Here is a 22462-nt window from a genome sequence, read left to right on the forward strand (position 1 = left end):
TCCGGGTTACAACCGACCAATAGGCCAGGATACTTATATTTGCCGCCATTTTTTAGTAGGGCTATAGAAGATGAAAGGTATCACTGTGTATACTCGTGATCACTTGAGTCACATGTCTGATAACTGAAGTACTGAAGGCAACGTTTTGAGTTACAAGGGTCTTTCTAAAGCTTCGAAATGGTCCTTCATTGCCCTTATTAAAGATGGCTGAAACTGAGTCAGAACCCACTCTAGCTACCGGAAGTGTGTGTATCTCTATGGTCTAAAAGGCTTTCTCTCGTCGCGCTTCCGACGATTTCCGGCGGCTCCTCTCGCGGGGATTAGCTGTTAGCGGCGTTGCGGCTGAGCTCGTGTGCGGCGGCGGTGTCGGCGGCGGCTGCAGCAAAGCGTTTGGCGAAATGGTGAGAAAGGCTTTAGCCGCTGCTGGAGCCCCCAGTCTCCCCCTGCTGCTTATACCTTCCTGTCCCTCTCGTCCCTGAGCATCCAGCGTAAGCGTGGTGCTCCGCGCCCCTCCAGCTCGTGGGGTGACCCTTACTTCCCGCCGCGGAGACGCGGGGCCTGGCCGTAGGCCCCGGACTTTGGGTCTGCCCTGCCGTTGCGCGCCCGCATGCGGCGGGCCTGGGGATGCGCCCTCGCGATTGCTGCTGGGTGGAGACGGCGTGCATGGGGCTCTTTCCTCCAGATGATGGATCCTGTGAGGAACAATGGCTGAGGGACGCCCAGCAAGCGTCTCCCCGACACAGACAAATTTGTGGGCTTACTGTCCCGCCCGGGGTATCGGGCGGCTCTTTGACTTTGTAGTGTGCTTCCGCATCCACTGCCTTTTGTTTTCTTGCGCTCTGCCTTTAAAAATCGTTTTTGTCTTTTCTAAGATCCTTGGGGGATTCATTTGTCGTTTCTATCAGTCCTAAGTCCTGTAACTTGGGGCTGGGATCTGAAAAGATACGTAAGGCTCGGTGTCTCACTCGCGTGGGGGTGGAGTGGGGGTGGGTTTTGGTTTTACTGTATTTTTTTAATAACCCTAGAGAGAACTTGAGGCGGTTACTTGGAATCAGGGTTGTTCCACGTTTCACTTTTCATTTTTTTGATGTTATTGTTAAGCAAGGAACTTTTTCAAGTTGTACTTTCCCGTGGTATACAGGCTTCTGATCCAACAGCATCTCTTAAGGACACTGCAAATTGAAGACCCGGTTTCAGCATTTGCTGTAATTAGCAGTGTGATGTGACCTCGGCCAAGTCATTCTGAGTTTCTGCCTCTGCTTTAATGCCACTATTTAGTACTGTGTTAAGACAGACACTGATAATCTGTTCTAGTTGGACAAGTGTCAAATTCTATTTCTCCTTTTTTTTTGTTTTGGGGAAGCATTTGAAATTTACGATATTTATAGTTTATAATATTTTTGCAATAGCAAAATAACTGCCTTTATGGTTCATGTTTGCGAGACTTTCAAAAAGTAAATCAAGGCTGGGCGCCAGTGCCTCATGTCTGATGCCTGTAATCCTAGCTACTTGGGAGGCTGAGATCAGGAGGATCGCGGTTTAAGTGTATCCCGGCAAATAGCTAGAGCAAAATGGGCTGGAGGATGACTCAAGTGGTAGAGTTGCCTGCCTAGTAAGAGTGATAACCCTGAGTTCAAAACCCCAGTACCGGCAAGGTACTGATATGTTTTGTTCAGCAAGTCTTAATATCAGTCATTTCTGTTCCAATTTTTTAATAGTTTAAAAACTTGGATCATTTGAGAGAGTTTTGGGGGTCCTGACTTTTATTTTTTAGTCAAAACCTAGTATTGCAAAAGAAAATAGTAAATAGTTTGATTCAGGAATGGGTTTACAGTTGCATCATACTGGTGTTTAATTACCCTTACATGCATGTCGGTAAAAATGGATGGGGACTTAATTTCGATAGGCCAGTGATTCTCAACTGGGCAAGATTCCCCTACCCTGTCATGACACTTGACACTTTCTGGAGCCACTTTTGTTATCACAATTTTGTGGGGGAGGTAGTAGTGGCATTTAGGCATTAAGTGAGTGGAGGCCAGGGATACTGCTAAACATCCTAGAATGCACAGGACAGCCCCCAAAGAGTCATCCCATCTCAGATATAATAATGTGGAGGTTGCAAAACCCTGAAATTGACCCAGCAAGAAAAACATGTTCCCCAGTGAGATGAAGGAGAAGCCATCAGTCTCTACTATTCTTCAGATGCATTCACATTATTTTGTGGTATGACCATCAATTTTTTGTGATGGTAGTATTGAAAAATAAGTGACTTAGGTGCAAAATAGCCCCTTAATGCAAGTTGTCTACTAGGTGAATAGGTTTTTGGTTTTTTGCTTTTGTGGCACTGGGGATTGAGCCTAGAGCTTGTGCATGCTAGGCAGCCACTCTAATACTGGCTATATCCCCAGTGCTTTTTAAGTTTTGAGATGAGATCTGGCTAGCTTCTAACTTGCTATGTAACCCAGGATAGCCTTCAACTTAAGTTCCTCATGCTTCAGCCTCCAAAGTGCTGGGGTTACAGGCAGGTTCCACCACACTCACCTCTAGGTGAATCATTTCAGTGGATTTTTGAGGGTAATGTTTACTAACAAATTAATTTCATATTGCCAATTTACCTTACACACTGATCTTGGAGTCTAACCCTTGCATAAAATATGACTCCACTGTTGTGCTGAATTGGAAAAAGAACATAGGTTGATAGAGTGCTTGCAACAATTATAGTGTTTCTCCTTTCTTTCATCAACCCAGATCTTAGCTTTTATTAGGGATTCAATAGAGCTAGAAAGAGAAAGAGACCAGTGCAGACAGCAAACCTTAGCAGGTTGAGAAGAAAAGATAACAAAGACAAGGCAGTACAAAGTAGGTTTGCTGAGTATTTGCAGGCATTCCTGGTTTGAGAAAACTCATTGTTACCCAGAGACTCAGGGAGATCTAACCAGGGAAGTTGTAAATCCAACTGCTGGTACCACACTTGGACAAAGGCATAAATACTGTGAAATGAGCAACCTAGTTAGTTGTTTTAATCACTAATACAGTATTGTGTCACAAATGGGGATTTTAAATCGTGTGTGAATTTCCCAAATACAAATTAGAAACTTTAAATTGGAATTGCTTTTCCCCCTTCAGTCTCACACCATTTTGCTGGTTCAGCCTACCAAGAGGCCAGAAGGCAGAACTTATGCTGACTACGAATCTGTGAACGAATGCATGGAAGGTGAGTTTAACACTAATCAACGGGTAGAAATCTTAGGTTTCTGATGTTTTCCTTAACACACTTAAAATATGTCTCATTTAGGGACTAGATTGTGTTTTTACTCTATTTCTTGAATTAGTAATTCCAGCAGGAAAAATAGATATTTTGGGTAGTTTACATTTGTTGGATATTAATTACATTAAAAATACACTGATACTACTTTACTGTTTTAAATCAAGCTCATGTATATAACCAGTTACATTTCAGAGCTTCTCATTGTTTTGCAAATATTCTATTACTTCTTACATGTTTTGTTGTGTTACATTACATAGATACATCGCAGCTATTCTTTACATGTTCAGGTTAGACTCCAGCACTTTAGAGTTGTTAAGGCAGGCTCTGAAGATGCCTTCTGAACCTAATTGTCTGCCTATTAAACAAGTAAATGCTAAAAGCTGTTTAGATTTGGTTATAACCCATCAGGAATTGTTAGAAAGTAAAAATTAGCTCAGAGAATAAAGGCTAATGGATCCAAATTGGCTTGATTTATCAGCATTTGATAAGCTGACACCACCCTGAAGGGAACTATTAGCCCTTAATGTTTCTTTACTTGGAAAACCATTAGAGCACAGATTGGATCTTCACAAATTGGATTTATTTTTAGGCTCAGTCATTATATGAAGTTAACCGGTTTTGTGCGCCCCACATCCTTCCTAGCAGATTGTTCATTCTCCAGGTCCTCCTGTAAACACGTGCTGCTGACCATGCCCCTGAAACTATTGGTTATTCAAAACTAACTGGCTTAGACTGTAGATCTGTCCATGTAAAACCAATGAGTGCGCCTGTGAAAACAAAAGCTACTTGTCATCAGAGATGACTTCTTGGTAGCTAGCACGATTCCTTCAAGGCTGCCATCAAATTCTACTCTAATTTTAAAGAAGTAGCAAGGAACTTTTTCATGATCTCTTTTCTAGTCCATTCCTTTGTTGGTATTTGCTTTTCTGTTAAGGTTGACTTTGTCCACACTACCTTAGCATATTTCTTTACCTATATTGTCATGTTTAGACTTTGATCTTGTAGTATTCTTCAATAATCTTTGCTGGTTTTTATAAAGCTTCACTTTGTCATTTGTTTATTTTTTGGTGGTACTACAGTTTGAACTCAGGGCCTGTGCTTGCTAGGCATGCACTGTATCACTTGAGCCATGCCCCCAGCCTGTTGTTTTTGTTTTTTTTGAGACAGGGTCTTGAGATCCTCCTTCTTCATCTCCTAAGTACTGGAACAGGCATGTACCATCATGCATGGCTCTAATTGTTTTCTAAAGTAATGTACTTTCATCAATATATAGGTTTTGATTTATAGAAAAAAATGAACAGACAGAACAGAGTCCCGATATTACTCCTCCCCATCTGTTGCAGATGCCTTTATTGTTAACATCCTGCATTAGTGTGGCATATTTGTTCCAGTGGTGAACCACTACTGATACATTATTAACTAAAGTCCATAATTTACACTAGGGCTGATTCTTTGTGTTATACAGATCTACAGATTTTGCAAAGTTCATGAGGCATGGAATCACCATTGCAGTATTATTCAAAATAGTTTGACTATCCTGTAAGTCCCCTGTCCTAACCCTCAAGCCCCTAGCAACCTCCAGTCTTTTTCCTGTCTCCATATCTTCACCTTTTCCAGAATGGTGTAGCTCTCCCTTGTATCCTTGGCAACCCAACTTCCACAACTACCACCACCACCACCCCCCGCAGGTACTAAAACATGCTTGCAGATACTCAAGTCTTTATTAAAAAGTGCAGTGCTTGCATACAACCTACGCATATCTTCCCACGTACTTTGTCATCTCTAGATTACTTATACTACCTAATTCAGTGTGGTTGCTATATAACCATTATTATTTAGGGAATAATAACAAAAAAGTGTAAATGTTTAGTACAGGTGTAATTTGTTTTTCAAATGTTTTCAATCCATGGTTATTTGAATTCATGGATGCTGAGCTTCACATATATGTCACATACAGACTTTCATACTGGCTTTTTTCACTTAACAATATTCATATAATGGTCTTCCATGTCTTTTTCATGACCTGATAGCTCCCATTTCTCTTTTTAGATTAGAATAATGATATATTTTCCATTTAAAAGGTTTTAAAATGAGGGGTTGGGGTGTAGTGCTTACCTGGAATGCACAAGGCCTTGGGTTTAGCGCACACATATACAGATCTTCTCCCTCACCCCCCCCCCCCCACTAGGGCTTGAGCCATTCCACCAGCCCTTTTTTGTGAAGGGTTTTTTCAAGATAGAGTCTCACGAACCATTTTTTGGGGGCTGGCTTTGAATCACAATCCTCCTGCTCTCTGCCTTCTGAGTAGCTAGGATTGCAGGCGTGAGCCACTGGGGCCCAGCTACAAAAGCTTAAAAGAGTTAAAGCAGAATCTCACATGGTGGTTGCCAGATGATAGTTTTCTTACTTAATGTTCCTTTGTAGTTTTTCCTTCCTAGTCATCCCCTCCCCATTTTTTAAAACTCATACACTTTTTTCTTTAGAGCAGTTTTAGGCTTATAGGAAAATTGATTGGTAAGTAGAGTTCCAGCTGACGCATTGTTACTAACAACAGGCCATAATTCACATCACTCTTTGAACATTGTATGGATTTTGACATGTCCTTACCATTACTGTATTATGCAGAATAGTTTGAAAATCCTGTGTTCCACCTATATCTACTTCTTCCCTGGCAACCATTGATCTTTTTACTGTCTCTAGTTTTATCATTTCCAGAATATTATATTGAAATTATACAACATAATGGCATTTCACATTGGCTTCTTTGACCTAGTAATACACTTTGTAGGTTTTTCATGTTTTCTTTACAGCTTATTTCTTTTTATCCCTGAATAATACTCTACTACAAGAATGTACCACCATTTAACTATTTACCTGTTGAAGGACATCTTGGTTGCTTCCATTTGGGGGCAATTATTAATAAAACTACAAATATTTATGTGTACCATTTCTTGTGAGCCTACACTCCTAGGTGTGATTATTAGATCATCTTGGTAAAATTGTATTTAGTTTTGTAAGAAATTGCCAAACAGTTTAGAAGTAGTCATATCACTTTACATGTCCACCAGTAGTGAACGTGAGCTCCTTTCTGCTCCAGATCTTTGCCTGCATTTGGTGTGTCGTTTTAATGCACTCCTCCCCAGTGGTATGTGGTGCTGAGCATTTTTTCATCTGCTTATTTGCCATCGTTGGAGAGACGTCTATTCAGATCTTCTGCCCTCTTTTTATTGAGCTTGCTGATTTTTAGGAGCTCTTTATTTTGGACACCAGTCTTTTATCATGTGTGTTTTCAAAGATTTTTCTTCCAGTTTGCACATTGACTTTACAGTTTCTTTTCTGTTTAAAGTTTTGTAGTTTTGGTAATTACCTTTAGGTCTTCAGTCTATTTTGAGTGACTGTTTATATGTGGTATGATAATGGAGCTCCCTTCATTCTTTTGCATGTAACTATTGTAGCACCATTGTTCAAAAGACCTCTTCCTTCATGGAGTTGAGTTGACCATAAATGTGAAGGTTTATTTCTGGACCCATATTCCTATTCCACTGATGTCTGTATGCTGGCTTTATGACTGTATCACTAATAATTTTTGAAATCAGGAAGTATGAGTCTTCCAAATTTGTTCCTTTTTTGATTATTTTGCTTATCCTGGGTGTCTTGCATTTCCATGTTAAATTTAGGATCAGCCCATTACTTTTCTGCAAAATCAGCTCAGGGATTACATTGAATGTATAGATGACTTAGAGGAGTATTACATCTTAGTAATGTCTTCCAATCCATGGAATGGCTTTCCATTTATTTAGACTTTTGCTTTCCTCGACATTTTGTAGTTTTCAGTGTGACCAGTCTTAAGCTGCTTTGTTAAAGTTCTTCCTAGGAGCTTTATTACATTGTTGTAAATGGAGTTTTTGTAATTTCGTTTTCAGGTTATTGTTTAAAGTATAGAAATACAATTGATTTTCATATACTGATTTCATATCCCACAAACTTGTATTCATTTCTTTGTTCTATTAGTTTTTCAGATGTTTATTTAAGACTTTCTATCTAGAAGATCATGTTTGTGAACAGAGATAGTGTACTTCTTCCTTTCTGGTATAAATACCTGTTCAGTTTTTCTTGCCTTGTTGCCTTGGCCAGAACCTGTAGTCCAGTGTTGTGTAAAAAGAGGCCAGAGTATATTCTGGTCTTTTAGTGTTAGCAGAAAAGTGTCCAGTATTTTACCATTTAGTGTGATTGTAGCTGTAGGTCAATGCCTTTTGAAGATGAGCAGTGAATTTTTATTTTTCTGTTTTTTGTTTCCTTTTCATTTTGACCTTTCCATTCAGCAACTAATGAGCGATATTATATGCTCAGAGTGTAGTATGCCAGTAGCAATAAAAAACAGTAAGCTAGATGTAATACCTCACTTCTGTAATCCCAGCTACTTGGGATGCAGAGAGAGGATCAGGGTTCAAGATGAGCCTGAACAAAAAGTTAGCCAGACCCTGTTTCAGAGAACAAGGTGGGCTTGGTGGCACTAATCCCAGTTCCTTGGAAGGCAGAGGTAGGAGGATCTTGGTTTGAGGCTGGCTCTAGGCAAAAGTAAAACCATATCTAAAAAATAGCAAAAGCAAAAGGGGCTGGCGATGGTGGGGCATGGCTCACGTGGTAGAGGCCTTGAGTTCAAACCCAATACTGCCAAAAGAAAAAAATCATTAAGATAGTTTTTTAATGGTTCTATGATTGACTACTGCTTTTATTAGGAAATTTAAGACGTTATTTTAGAAGTACCTTGTGGGCCTATGTGTTAGAGTATAGAACATGTTTTTCCCAGATGAACTAACATTGATGTCACTTGTCTGCTCATCAGGTAGTCGTAAGAGTAGTTGATAGGAATGGGATGGACTGAAAAAGTATGGTCCCAAGGAGTGTTTCATTGAATAAAAATTAAACAGGTAATATATCCTGTAGATAATTGTTAATAATGTGATTTTGCTCATTTAATTATACTCCATGGAGAACTTAAAAACGTATACAAGTTCTAACGCTTTTTATATGTATCATTTTACCTAATACACACAACCCTATAAAAAGATGCTGTTATTTCCGTTTGACAGGTAAGGCTCACAGGATGGAATCATTTGCCCAAGATTGTACAGTAAATACAGGCAAAGCTGGAATTCAGGTCTGTCTGAATCCAGAGTTAGGGTCTTGAGGACCATATTAGGTTCTAACCACGTTGCCAGTTTTTATTGTGACTATTTTTTTTGTTGTTACACCAAAATTTGAGGATGGAATAGGAAAGTATTTGTCAGGATCATTCCTAAGTGTGGGGTTTTTCTTTGTATATTCTTTGGCTTTAGAAAGATTTACTGGAAAACCTAATAGTAAGAACCACGATAAGGGTTTGTGAAATGGCTCAAGTGTTAGAGCACCTACCTAGCAAACGTGAGGCCCTGAGTTCAAACCCTAGTACTGTCCAAAAAAATCTAAAATCTTTGTGGTATGTAATCCCAACACTAAAAAAAAAAAATTAAGTCCGGCATCAGTGGCTTGCACTTGGGAGGCTGAGATCAGAAGGATGGGGGTTTGAGGCCAGTCCAGGCAATTAAGTTGTTGGAGAGCCCCATCTACAAAATAACTAGAACAAAATGGACTAGACTTGAAGTATGGCTGAAGCAGTAGAGCACCTGTTTTGCAAGCATGAAGCCCTGAGTTCAAACCCAATAACACCCAAAAAGATTAAAAAGCCACAATATTGTCTTGGGACAGAGGGTGCTAAGGATGGACACAAGACCTTGCACATGCTAGGCAAGTGCTCTGCCAAGAGTTCCAGTGCTACCATTTTTTGAGCAATCCATGACAAGCCTTTTCAGCTCCGGTGGTTTAAAGTAATCATTTTATTACTAAAGCACAGAATGGTAATTAACATTCTATTGAATTTATTTTTAAAATTTTTAAAAATTGCTAGGGGCAATAATTAAAACAAAAGTGATCAGCTATTGTCCTTTTCCCAGCCTAACTTTAGGAAAGTAAATTATCAACATATAGCAGCACTCACCTGGAAGTTTGCGAGTTGTAAGTTGTTGGTTTCCCCACTCTAGGCGTTTGTAAAATGTATGAAGAACATCTGAAGAGAATGAATCCTAACAGCCCCTCTATCACATACGACATCAGTCAGTTGTTTGATTTTATCGACGATCTGGCAGATCTCAGCTGCCTTGTGTAAGTATTAGCCACCATTTCTCTCGCATTTTTCTCTTTGTCTGTTTGAGGTAATTTATGTATTGGGAGTTTGCTGTGGGCCTAACTTGACCTTTGGGTTTTATGTACTATACAATGAAATTAATATTTCACTTACATATAGGTCATAAGTTGTATTGACAACATTAAGCCAAAGACGTGGGAAAATCTTAAGAAAATTCACTAATTGGTGCAGTTCGTTTTGCTAATTAAGAAATTCTGTATCCTGATTCTTTGTTCCCTGTACTAATAATCTTTTGGGGGGAATGATCCCCCTTCTTCTCGCATTTTTTAATATGTTGTAATATTTTATGGTGCTAATCTGCTTATTACCACTACTTACTAAGGAACATGAATGTTACAGACTGACTTAATCTTCTCTCCATTTGTGAATGAGAAACTAGCTGTAGATATAGTTCATTTTATGGAGGAAAGTGGATGAGGTGACATTAAATACTTATTACATGCCAGGCGCTATGCCAGCACTTAAGGGAGCAGTGTTGAAAACATACAGGTTCTGCTCACAGTCACTTCCTGATCACCACTGCAGCCCGGTCTGGAGCCTAGCTGCACCTTGCTGTCTTCCCAGAGGTTCCTGGTGAAAACAAGCATTCCCCTGGGATTCCTATGCCTTAAGATCCAATGGAAACATCTAGTCACGGTTTTTTGTTGTTTTTTAGGGGGATGTGGTGTAATAGGTTTGTACTCAGGGCCTTGTACTTGCTAGGCAGGTGCTCTGTCACTTGAGCTACACCTCTAGCCCTTTTTGATTTAGGTTATTCAAGAAGAAAAATTTCCTAACATTGATATGTACCTAGAACAAATATAAATGTAGAATTTCATTGGATAATTTCAAGATTTCTAATGTAAGAGACTACAAAATACAGCATGAAATGTCATATTAGGTTCTTACACTTTTTTTCTAGATCATATTGTCAAGTCAGAAGGAATTACCCATCATTTTAAAAACCTATGCCTCAAATCATAGTACATATGTAACATTACATTTATACCATCAATATTCACTTACTACCATATGCCAGATACTATTCTAGACACCAAGGACATAGCAGTGACAACAAACAAAGCTCCCTGCTAGGCGCCGTTGATTCTTGCCTATAATCCTAGCTACTCAGGAGGCAGAGATCAGGAAGATTGCAGTTCGAAGCCAACCTGGGCAAATAGTTTGGAAGACCCTACCTCAAAAAAAAAACCCATCGTGAGAAAGGGCTGGTGGAGTGGCTCAAGGTGTAGGCCCTGAATTCAAGACCCAGTACCACCACAAAAAAAAAAGTTCCTATTCTTAAACTCTAGACAGTAAATACACACAGTATTGGTGATTTCAATGAGTTGTAGGTTCCAGGGACGTCAAAAGATTGCTAAAGTTGGAGTATTAGTAAGTAATGAGGTTGCTGGTAATGACAAGGTCTAGGAATCTGGCCAAGAAGGGGCCGGAAATGAAATCTTTGGAAGAGTTGGGAATCAAGAAACTAAGAGGCCTGGGTGTCAGGAGAATCATCCACTGGATATTAAATTACTCATATAATATGGTTTTCTTGATGATTTTATAAAACGTCTCTTACTGAGACATCTGGTATCTGATCCATGGTTTGAGCTGTGGTGCTCATTCCCAATAAATGGGAAGTAACTTAAAACCAAGAATTGTATTTTACTCACTCTGGGAGGCTGAAATTAAGGGCTAGCTGGAGTTTCTGAATTAAACATAACTAGGTTTAAATCCTGGCTCTACCATTTTTTATCTTCCTTGAGCTAGTTAGCTTAATGTGCTCAGATAAATCTGCTTTGCAAGACTTCTTAGGAGGATTAAGTGCTTGCCTAACAGCAGTATCATATACAGCAGGAGCTCCATTTTTGAGTAGATGGGCAGGGTTTTGTTTTTATTTCACATGTGTTCTTTAAAATTTGCTATAAATTTATACAATTTAATGAATTTCAGTTTGCTTAAGTGAGATAAATTGTGCTACTAACAAATAAAAAAGTGTTTGGGGTTTTTTGAAATGTTAACATTACACAAAGTAAAAGGGACCTAATGCAAGTATGTGGCTTTTGGGTTTTGTGTATTTGTAGTGAAAGTGACAGTAAAGTTTGTCGGGTTATCTGTAGAGTGAGATGAGAACCATCACAAGTATGTTATTAATGATTGTGCATAGCTTCGCTAATCTTGTGCTATTGAACAAGCCAGAAAGCATCTAGCATCTTCTAGATGATTCTTTCCAACTAAAGCAGTCTGTTGTTTTTAATTGAAAGCTGTAAATTACATCTAAATTTCTGTTTCTATTTCAAATGTTGGAAACTTTTTGCCTCAGAAAACTTGGAGAATCAAATTTATGATTTAGAATTATTTAGTATTTCCCACAAGGTCATCTACTATTGTGGCACTTCCTTCCAAAATCAGAGACTTACTGTGTTGCCTTGACTGGCCTCAAACTCATGGGTTCAAGCAGTCCTCCCACTTGAGCCTCCTACTCCTAAAAAGCCTGGCTTATGTGTACATAATACTGCACTCTACTGCACTCAGTTCCTGCCTTCTTAATCCAAGATAATGATTTGGACTACTGCTTTTCATTACTGATTTTTTTTTTTTTTTCCCCTGGTATTGGGGTTTGAATTCAGGGTCTCATGCTTAGTAGGCAGGTGCTCTACCACTTGAGCCACTCCACCAGCCCAGGCTGTTGCTTTTCAGACCAGGGATTGGGCCAGTTTTTGGTTTACAAATTGTTGTGTGCTCCTTGCTTCTATTAAGTTTATGTAGTGGTGACTTGGGACCTTTTTTTTTTTTTTTTTTTCCTCTTTGAATAGTATAGAACTGGGGGGTGTAGTTCAGTGATAGAGGGCTTGAGTGGTGCACACAAGTCCCAGGTTCAATCCCTGGCACTGCAAGGAAAAAATAATTAAATTAAAAACCAGTATTGGAGGGAAGGGAATAAACTAAACCCAGGGCAAATGGATCACGTACTGATAGAGATGCAAGGTCTCCTTATTTGCTTCAAGGTAAAAGGGCATTTTCATCTGTGGTAATTATAATGAAGAGAGGTACTCCGAATCAGAAAGGCACTGCTATTTCACTGCTCAGATCCCCAGATTCAATTACATTCTTACCTGAACCTAACAACAGGCTATAAACTAGGAATTTTATTAATGTATTTAACATTTAATTGTCTCATTTTCAAGTGCGGGTTAGTATCCGTCAACACACAGCTTTCCGCAAAGAATGTACCATTATTTCACAATTTGTAAAATAACATGCAAATTGATGGATCCCTAAATGCGCACAGGCCAGAGTGGTCTCCTTGGATATGGAGTGGTCTAAATGATGCTGTCCAGCCCAGATATGATAGTTACAAGAAGCTTTGTTCCTTTTTCCCTTTTCTCAGTGTTAATAAATAAATGTAGTTTGTTCTGCTACATTACATACATTAGATTAGCACTTAATTAGGAAGTATGAGCTAAGGCAAAGTATTTTCACTTTTTAGAATATTTCTTATCATAACAATGACAATTAAAAAACATCAAATATTTTGAATTTGGTTAAGCATTTTATAAAATGGAAAGCTTGTGCATTTTTTAAGAATGAGCTTCTGATCTATACAGAGGAAGAAGAATAGGATATTAGTTATATAAAGCATTCCTGCTTTGGAGTTCATGTTTCTTGCCAAAACTGGCATCCAGATTTCTAGCCTAACAGTGAGGACCGTGGTGTCGGAGTGCTTTGACCCTACTACCTTTACTTATCCACTGTCTCTTAGCTATGACATTGCATCACTGTGAGCCTTGGTTTCCTCATTTAAAAAAAAGAAAAATAATTGTACCTACTCACAGCATTGTAAAAAGGATAAAGTGAGTTAATTCAGATAATCAGATCAATACCTAATACTGGCGCCTTAATAAGAATTGTCATTTGTACAAGTTTTTGCTGAGAACTTGAAAAATGAAACTTTTCACTATAATGGAACAATCAGTGAGTGAGATTTTGGTTTTCTAGAGCATCTCTAAGGTATCTTTAGGCAAACTAAGTGGACCCATAAAGGCAAACCACGTCTTTGACCTCTCTAAATCCTGGGTGGTGTTCCCACCAGGTAGTGCACACAGCTTTGGAATACCGTGATACATGTTGTATATTCGTGCAATGTATGGCAGCTTATGTCTGCCTTTTTATACTAGAGCTGTAGTATTAGCTTTACTATTAGCTCCAAGAAGAATGTATTCCTTAACCTGCTAGATTGCAATTTTAGGTTAGATGGGAAGTTTCTCTATTGTTGGAATCCTGTAAAAGATACATTGAGTGATTGCTATTAAGCATACTCTGGTCTCTGAAAAACTTTCAGAGTCCCATGGAAGTTTCACTGCTGGTGCTAGCCTTCATAATCTTACCTCATCTTCTGATAAGAGATGTTTTGGAGCTTGCTAAAGGAGCTACCAAAATAGAAACTACAGTGGGAGAAAGAACACATGGTTTCTGGTTAAACTGTCAAGTAGATAATGTTTAACTTAGGAGCTGTAGGCCTTGGTTTCTTTCTCCACTGTAAGATTATACTAGATGATCTGCAGTTTGTACTGGTTAAAATTTAACTTCTCATGAAGTTTGTGTGTGGAAATGTACATGTTGGTGCCACCATTGGGCATTTATAATGGGACTTTAAACAAACATGACAGTAATTGATCACTGTAACTTTGCTTATTGCGTTTCTGTTCCTCAGTTACCGAGCTGATACCCAGACGTACCAGCCTTATAACAAAGACTGGATCAAAGAGAAGATCTACGTGCTCCTTCGCCGGCAGGCTCAACAGGCCGGGAAATAATTGAATTGGAGGAGTTAGGGGCCGGGGGCGGGCTTGGAATACAGGTGTGTACAGCTTGCTGTAGTGGAAGTTTTGTATTATAGTAATCCTGTTTCCATTTTGTTACACTCTAGCCAAGATTGAATGTATTAGATGAAATGTGAGGATGTTTTCGATCTGAAACCCCCAGTGCCTCTTTTTTCTTTTCTTTTCTTTCTTTTTTTTTTTTTTTTACTTAAACATTTTTATGATTTAGATGGAAGTTGTTCTTTGTCAGTTAACGTTGTCAGGCCTTCACACCATTCAGATCTGCTTTGTAACAGTCACTGTACTAATCCTTTAAGATGGGGTGGGGGGTGGTGATACAGTTTAGTTATGTCCTCAAGATAAAGTCTTAGTGCAAACTAAATAAATGTTCTTTAGTTATATTTTCTCAATGAGTATTTTTTTTGTCTCTGAACATTTGAATTCTCAGCTTTAAAACCAAAAGACTTCTATACAAAGGATTTGAAGTTTAGACACATGCTAAACACATTTTGCTGTGGTTAGTATGAAGCTAATAAGCTTTTACCTTGTTCTAATAATCAGTGAATCTCAGTTGTAACTCCAAGGTTTGTATCCACTATTGATGCAAACCTACGCACTATGCACACTCTGGGCTCACCATGGGGTTTATACCCTGATAAGCCACTCGTAAGTCAGTTATAAAATCGTTAAGTCCAAATGTGCTTAAAGCCCCAACCTGCAGGGCGTCACAGCCTAGCACAGCACCCTGTTCCATGTGGCCACGCCCCTCGTGCTTGATTGTGCAGCTGCCTACGGCTGTAGCTCACCCCCAGCATCATAGCGTGTGATACCGAATGTCCCTCTCCCTGGTAAAGATCAGAATTCAAGTATGGTTTCCACTACTGTCTATATCCTTCACACCATCTTAACTCAGGAACGGTATGTGAGAGACTGCCAAAATAGCTTGTCTGCAGCAGCTGCCAGGTTAGGCTCCTTAGCTTTGACCAAGTTCTCTTTCTGGGAGGTCCTGTGCCCTTCTTACAACCTACAGCAGTTGAATACTAATTACCCACTATCATGGAAGCTGTAAGGGTGAGGGAGAGATCATAGCAAGGCCTCACGCTTGCAAAGCAGGCACTATACTGCTTGACCTTCACTTCCAATCTCTTTTGCTCTGGTTATTTTGAAGATGAGGTTACAGAAAGTATTTGCTTGGGCTGGCCTCAAACCTCAATCCCCGATCCCCATCTCTACCTCCCAAGTTAGGATAGGATTATAGGTGTGAGCCACAGTGTCCAGTTGAAAATAGGATTTTTTTAAAGCAGTGTTGTAAAAAAAAAAAAAAAAAGTTTCAGTCCTAGATGTTGAGTAATGAGACCAAAAGGGAGGCAGCAGTACTTTGAATCATTGAAAGCAGAAGGAAATGTAGGACCAGAATAGACACATTTAACTATGGCCAATATGCTGGACACCAGTGGCTCACACCTGTAATCCTAGCTACTAGGGAGATTGGGACGATCCCAGTTAAAGGCTGAGCCGGGATCAGAGCAAAATGGACCGGAGGTGTTTGTGGTTCAAGTGGTAGAGTGCCTGCTTTACAAGTGTGAAGTCCTGAGTTCAAAACCCCAGACATAGCAAAAAAAAAAAAAACTGGCCAGTATTATCAATACAGAGAGGATCAAACGTAACTTTCAAGATAAAAGTCTGTGATGAAACTCACTGATTTGGTCCAGCTGTGGCCACTGTCCCAGTGTGTGAGATTTAGAACATGGGTTGTTTGACTTTTCCCCAACTGTAAGTAATATGTGTTTGGTTTTCTGTGTATTAAGTGACATACTGCTACCTAATGGTGGAGCCTAGTTGTTTTATATCCCTGAGGATTTCTAAAATATTTCTATATAATGGCAGTCTCTGCTCTTTCAGCACCTGATCCAAGAGCCATAGGAATATAAAGAGATTTCGGCTGCTTCACTTCACATCTAGTTCTCTGGCTTAAAATATCCCTAGCACCTCAGTAAACTTAGCCCAGACAAGTCATATCTTCCTCCGTTGTTTGGGGGAGGGTGGTGCAGTGCCATTTAACTTGAAGCAAGGAATAAGCTGCAAGTAGACTGGATTGAAAGAAAGGAACCACTGTTTCCCTTAACTGTTGTATCAGCTTATGTCAGGAAGGCCGTCCTTTATTTACTTATTTATTTATGGCAGTACTGGGGTTTGAACTTAGGCAGGTGCTCTTACCACTTGAGCCACGCCCTCAGCCCATTTTGCTTTAAGGTCTGTTTTTCAGACAGGGTCTCACTTTTGCCCCAGCTGGCCTCACACTGTGAGCCTCCTACCTACACCTCCTATGTAGCTAGGTTTTATCAGCATTTATTACCATTCTCAGTTTGCTTGTTAAGGTGGGGTTTCACTAACATTATGCCCAGCTAGCCTCAAACTTCAATTCTCTTAACCTTTACCATCCTGACTAGCTGGGATTACAAGCATGAGCCAGCATACTTGACCCATATGGTGTTTATTAGTAATTTGAAGGTTGGAATTAAAATTTGGAACAGTATATGAACTGCTTAAAAAATATTACTATATCTTCAGGAAGACTTTTAGAAGGAAAAATCCTCACGTGGTAGTATAACGATACTACATTTTTCTGCTTAGGGAACATTTTTCTTATCCTAATTACCCCTGCATCCCTTTGAGGTAGGAAGTAATTGTTTTTGTATTAGTGGTGAAAGATTTTCTAAGTGATTCATCCAGATTGTATAGCAATACCAGAATCTGCTGCGAAAGAAACTGTATTAATTTCAAAATCCTGAGGTGGGTGGGGGACCCTACAGAAGGAATAGCGCTGACCCTGTCAGGCCCTGAATCAAGTACTTGGATCCATTCACAAGACAGGAGAGGTCACACTTGGCATCAGTTTACTCAAAAACATACAGATTACCAAGGCAGCAACAGAAAGCCTCTCCACAGGGGGAGGAGGCCTCGAGGCCATGCATACAGCCACCAAGACTTAGTCTCAGCACACAGCAGACACGTGACAGCTCAGGTGAAAGAGACTCAAGTAAGTGCAAGAGCCACCTATTATAGTATCTCCTTGGACACTATGACAAGGGTCACTGTAGCCAGACAAGCACACAGCCATGTCTTCCCAACAGGTATTCGTAGTTTCTCCAAGTCCAATTATAGTTTACTGATTAAGATCATTTTTACCATAAACCTGCTGCTGTATTTGTCCACAGAGCAGGAACTGATCTTTTTATCTACTTGTGAAAGTATGAGATGGCCTGGAAGTTGAGGCGGCGGGGTTGGCGCAAACTGTATACACATGTAAGTAAATGTAAAAATGATACAGAAAAAAAAGTGTTCTGCATTTTACAACCAGGAAGAAAAAAGAATAAGATGATGGCTGGCAGAGTGGCCCAGTCAGTACAGCACCTGCCTAGCAAGCATGAAGCCCTGAGTTCAAATCCCAGTACTACCAAAAAAAAAAGTAAAAGATGAGGCCAGGTATGGTGAGGCCTACCTGTAATCCCAGCTGCATAAGAGGTAGAGGTAGGAGAAGGTAGGAGGTAGGAAGGTAGAGGTAGGAGGACCAAGGCCAGGCTGGAGCAAAAAGTGAAAAAAAGGTCTGAAGCCCTAAAACAAAAAGGCCTGAAGACGTGGCTCACACAGTAGAGTACTTGCCTGCTGAGCACAAGGTCCAAATTCAGTACCACCAAAAGAAATCTAAGATGGCACATCTAGCTGGCTGCATTGAAGAAGCAATTTTGTTTCCTTTGAGACAGGATCTCAATATGTGGTCCAGCTGGCCTTGAACTCCAGCGGGCTCTACTGATCCTGCCTCAGCCTCCCAAGTAGCTGGGGCTAAAGGCACATGCCACCATGGCCTAGCTAGAAAGTGGCATTGAAGTTGGGCTTGGAAATGTAACTAGACTTTGAAAGCAGATGAGGACAGAAGTAATGGGTGGTAAAGCACTGGAAGCGTTTGCAGAGCAGCAGGCAGTCTCATGGCTGGAGCCAAGGGAGGAGGGGCGGGGCCAGCATAGCTACAATGGCAGTGCCTCAGACATCAAGCTGGGGCCTACATACAGTTGATGCCATAGTCTTCCCAGAGCCTGAAAAGCTTTTTCAGTCATAACCTGCCAAGGCTTTGCATTAGGGGAACTAAACACTCCTCTGTAGACTGGGTTGGAAAGCCAGAGAATATAATAGCTTAAAAGCCAAGGCGAGAGTTTTTCAGTGAGATGAGTAAGGTGAGAAATTTAAAAAATGCTTTCAGTTTGGAATTTAGGAGGTCCTTTTAGTAATGTGGTGTGAAGACAGCAAATTTTCAGGTGAAGAGTAAAAAAGTGCTGGGCGTGGTGGTGCATGTCTGTAATCCCAACACTCAAGTGGTGTAGCGAGAAGGGTCCCAAGTTCCAGGCCAGCCTGGGCTACATATCAAGAACCTATCTGAGAGAGAAGAGAAATGGGGGATGTCTGACTACTTCTTGGTTGTGAGTGCTCCAGGTTCTTGGCAAATTGAACAAAGATTTGGACAAACTGTGCAGAAGTAGCAGGGAAAGTGTAGATTTACTGAAAGTGGAATACACTCGCAGATGGGAGCAGATGTGAGGGAAAAAGCTCAAGGCCCTGATTGTCTCTGAGTTGCCATTTAAGGCTGAAAGGCTGAACCTGGGGTTTGTAGGGAGGGGGTTGCTGAAAGGGGGCTGAGCAGGTGTCCCTCTTATGATTGACAGCAGGATATTCAATAATTTATATTTTACTTCGAATGTCCATACCCGTAATGCATTGTTATAATTACATGCATGAAATGTAATCCATATGTATGAATCTTTAAATTGGGAGGTGTCTCAAAAGGTCATCTGAAGACAGGTTCCCCAGCCCTCAGTGCATGCACTAGCTCCAGGACTTTCCCTTCTGCACGAACATCCTCTTATCATGATGTAGTGGCTATTGAGTTAACCACAAAAAGGGCGTTCCAAGGACATTCCCAACCAGATGTCTCCTGAAGGGGGCATGTCCTAGGAAGAACATTTATGACATTTTATCTGGTCTCCATTCCCTCTTGACCGAACTGTACTTCCCTATCCTCCTTCCTCATGCAGAAATGTAGTGAAAGTTAGAATAAAGTTTATCAGGGAAAGAATTCACTTCCAGTAGACTGACAAGGGGTCATCTCAGAAAGGGAGGTTTCGAAAGGAGAATATTTTTACCCCGGAACAAGTTTTTATTAAAGTCAAATCCCTCACCAAGGCCCACAAAGCTGAAATCATAGTTAAGATCTCAGGCTATGAACAAATTATTATTGGATCCACCTGACTCCTACGGGATGGTTTACAAGGGAGTTTGTTTTGTTAAGTTAAAGATCAGAGTAGGTGGGAGACTCAGAACATCTGGTGACATCATGAACTTGGGAGGCTAGAAAATTTAATTACAATGTTTTTCTCTCAGAGACCCTAAAGACTCCTCTGTTTTAGATTTTCTTTGCATCCCCCCTTGCTGGTGGCTAACTGCTACCTGACAGATTTGTGTCAATGGTCTTAATCCCAAAAATGGGTAAAATAGGTTACTATCTTGGAGAAAGGGAGGAAAAGATACATCAAGCTCTTGAGGATAGTGAGGAAAGTTTCATTTTTGAGAGGAAGTAGCTACCACCGTGTAGCTTTCAGGAGAAGCACTGAACCAGTGAGAGAAAGGAGGAAGTTAAACATTGCATGCTACCTTAAATACTTAGGAAATTAAAAACTAATCTATTGTATGGCCTCTCCTGCCCTAGAGATACCTTCTCTGAATACCTATCTCTCAGCCTCTTTCCTGAACATTAGGTGTTCTCATTTTACAACTGAATAAACAGATTTATGGAAGTAAAACCCATATCTATCCGGCTCCAAAGATCCCAGTCTTCTCACCACTCTAATGTATCCCACATACTGATCCACCGACTGGCATTGTCTACAGCACAGTCACTTTGGAAACTAAACCAGGTTCCTAGCCCTTCCTCTGGACTCAATAAGGGGCAAATAGTAAAAATCTAGTCATTGTGGGTTGTAGGTAGTCTCTGTTACACATTCTTTGTAGTTTTTCCCCATGATCCTTTAAAAACGCAACCATACGAAAAGCTTGCCAACCATACAAAAATCAGCGGAAGTGTGGATCTGGCCTGTGGGCTGTAATTTTCCAAGCCCTGCTCTAGAGAATTGGATGCAGTCAGTCTGGGTTGGGACCTGAGAAAATAAGAAATTTTATAAAGCTCCCCAGAATTCTACATCTAGCCACAATAGAATACCAAGGACCAGACATAACAACTGGAAATTTGGACAAAATAAGTGTGGTAGTACTATTTTCCAGATACTTTTCTATGAATCCCAGGTGAAGGGAAACAAGCGGGAGCTCTTTTCTGCCCAGGGCTTTCTTCTGGAAGGCAGACACAAGGACCCAGAATCCAAATAGGCCCAAGTTGCCTTACAGAATCAAGGAGACCGACTGGAATTTTAGAGAAGCTGGGACAGCTGGGAATTGCAGGGCAAAGTTCTGGACAGGAGGGAGCTACACAGAAAAAGAACTCCCAAAGTCTGCATGTGGACCACCCCCCCACACCTTTGTTGAGTATCAGACTGAGGAAAGAATGATGGGAGTCAGAGGACAGTGAGGAGACATCCAAGGTCTTGCCAGCCAGAGGAAAGTCCCATCCAGAGCACTCACTGACACCCCCAAATATGTTACACTTTACTGAGACAGAACCGCCCCCCCCCCAAGCAAAGGCAATGCTAGACTTCCCTAGCAAAGTTTAAAAATACAGTTTGAAGAAGTCAAATGGAACTGCAAATAATTTGTGTGCCAAAATAAAGTCCAACAGTCATTAAAGGAAGATGAATAGAGCAACAGTCACAATTTTTTAGCGTTCAACTTACTCGCCATGGGAAGAAGCAGGAAAATATTACTCTTAACCAGAAATGGGAGGCAGTCAGTACAAACTAACCTAGAAATTACAGACAATGGAACTACCAGACAAGGACATTAAGACAGTGATTATAAATATGTAGAAATAAATTTCAAAGGAAACATGACGATATTAGGAGAGAAAGAGAAGTTTTTTATTTCTGAAACAGGGTCTCACTATGTCGCCCAGACTACCCTCAAGTTTGGAAGACTGAGGCAGGAGGAGCACAAGTATTGGGATTACAGATTGTATCACCACACCCAGCCAAACCAGTGAAATTTTCATCTTGAAATACCTATTTTTCATTTCTAGAAATCCCATTTTTATTCAAAATATCTTCTACCCAGGCATGGTGGCACACACCTGTAATCCCAGCACTCAGGAGGTGGGGGCAGGAGGATAAAGAGTTTAGGTCAGCCTGGGCTACATAGTGAGTTCAAGGCCAGCCTGAGTAACACAGCGAGACCCTGTCTCAAAAAAAACCAAGAACTGGGAAAGTTATGTCAGAGGCAGAGCAATTTCCTAGCATGCACAAAGCCCTGAGTTCTACCTGCAGCACCACAAAAAAAATTCCACTGTATGGACTATAACCTGTATTAAAATGTAATACACTTCATGGGATTTACAGCAGATTAGACACTGCAGGAAAAAACAGTGAACTGAAAAATAGAGAAATAGAAACTTAAAAGCTAAAGCACAGAAAGAACTGAAAAAGTCCAGAGACTTAGTGATCCAAAGGAATATAACAAGTGATCTATAAACAAGTAAACCAGATGTTGGTGGCTAACGCCTGCAATCCTAGCTACTTGGGAGGCAAAAATCAGAAGGGTCTTGGTTTAAAGTCAGCTCAGGAGAATAGTCCATGGGTTTTTATTTCCAAAACACCCATCACATAAAAGAACTGAGCAACTCAAATAGAGCACCTGCCCAGCAAGTGTGAGGCTCTGAGTTCAAATCCCAGTGCCAGCAAAAAAAAAAAAAAGTAATTGCAATCTCAAGAAAAAGGTAGAGAGAACAAATAATGGTGATAAAGTTATGGCCAAAATTCTTTTCTTTTTGAGACATGGTTTCTCTGTCGCTCAGGCTGGTCTAGAAGTCAAGATCCTCCTCCCTAGCCTCCCAAGTGCTGGGATTACAGATATGCATCACCAGGCCTGGCCCCAATTTTGTTGTTATTGTTGTTGGGACTGGCTTTTGAACTGATCAGGGCTTTACACTTGCAAAGT

General features: G+C 40.4%; 1 protein-coding gene across 1 annotated transcript; it reads left to right on the forward strand.

Annotated features, from left to right (window-relative positions):
• The first annotated feature begins 252 nt into the window (after positions 1 to 252).
• Erh (ERH mRNA splicing and mitosis factor) lies at positions 253 to 14715 on the forward strand. The gene is made up of 4 exons (XM_020163134.2): positions 253 to 401; positions 3127 to 3214; positions 9349 to 9469; positions 14206 to 14715. Exons 1-4 carry the CDS (start codon positions 399 to 401, stop codon positions 14306 to 14308), a joined length of 315 nt encoding a protein of 104 aa, XP_020018723.1. The 5' UTR covers positions 253 to 398; the 3' UTR covers positions 14309 to 14715.
• Positions 14716 to 22462: the final 7747 nt, after the last annotated feature.

Source organism: Castor canadensis, chromosome 3 (genome assembly GCF_047511655.1).
Source record: "Castor canadensis chromosome 3, mCasCan1.hap1v2, whole genome shotgun sequence".
NCBI lineage: Eukaryota > Metazoa > Chordata > Mammalia > Rodentia > Castoridae > Castor > Castor canadensis.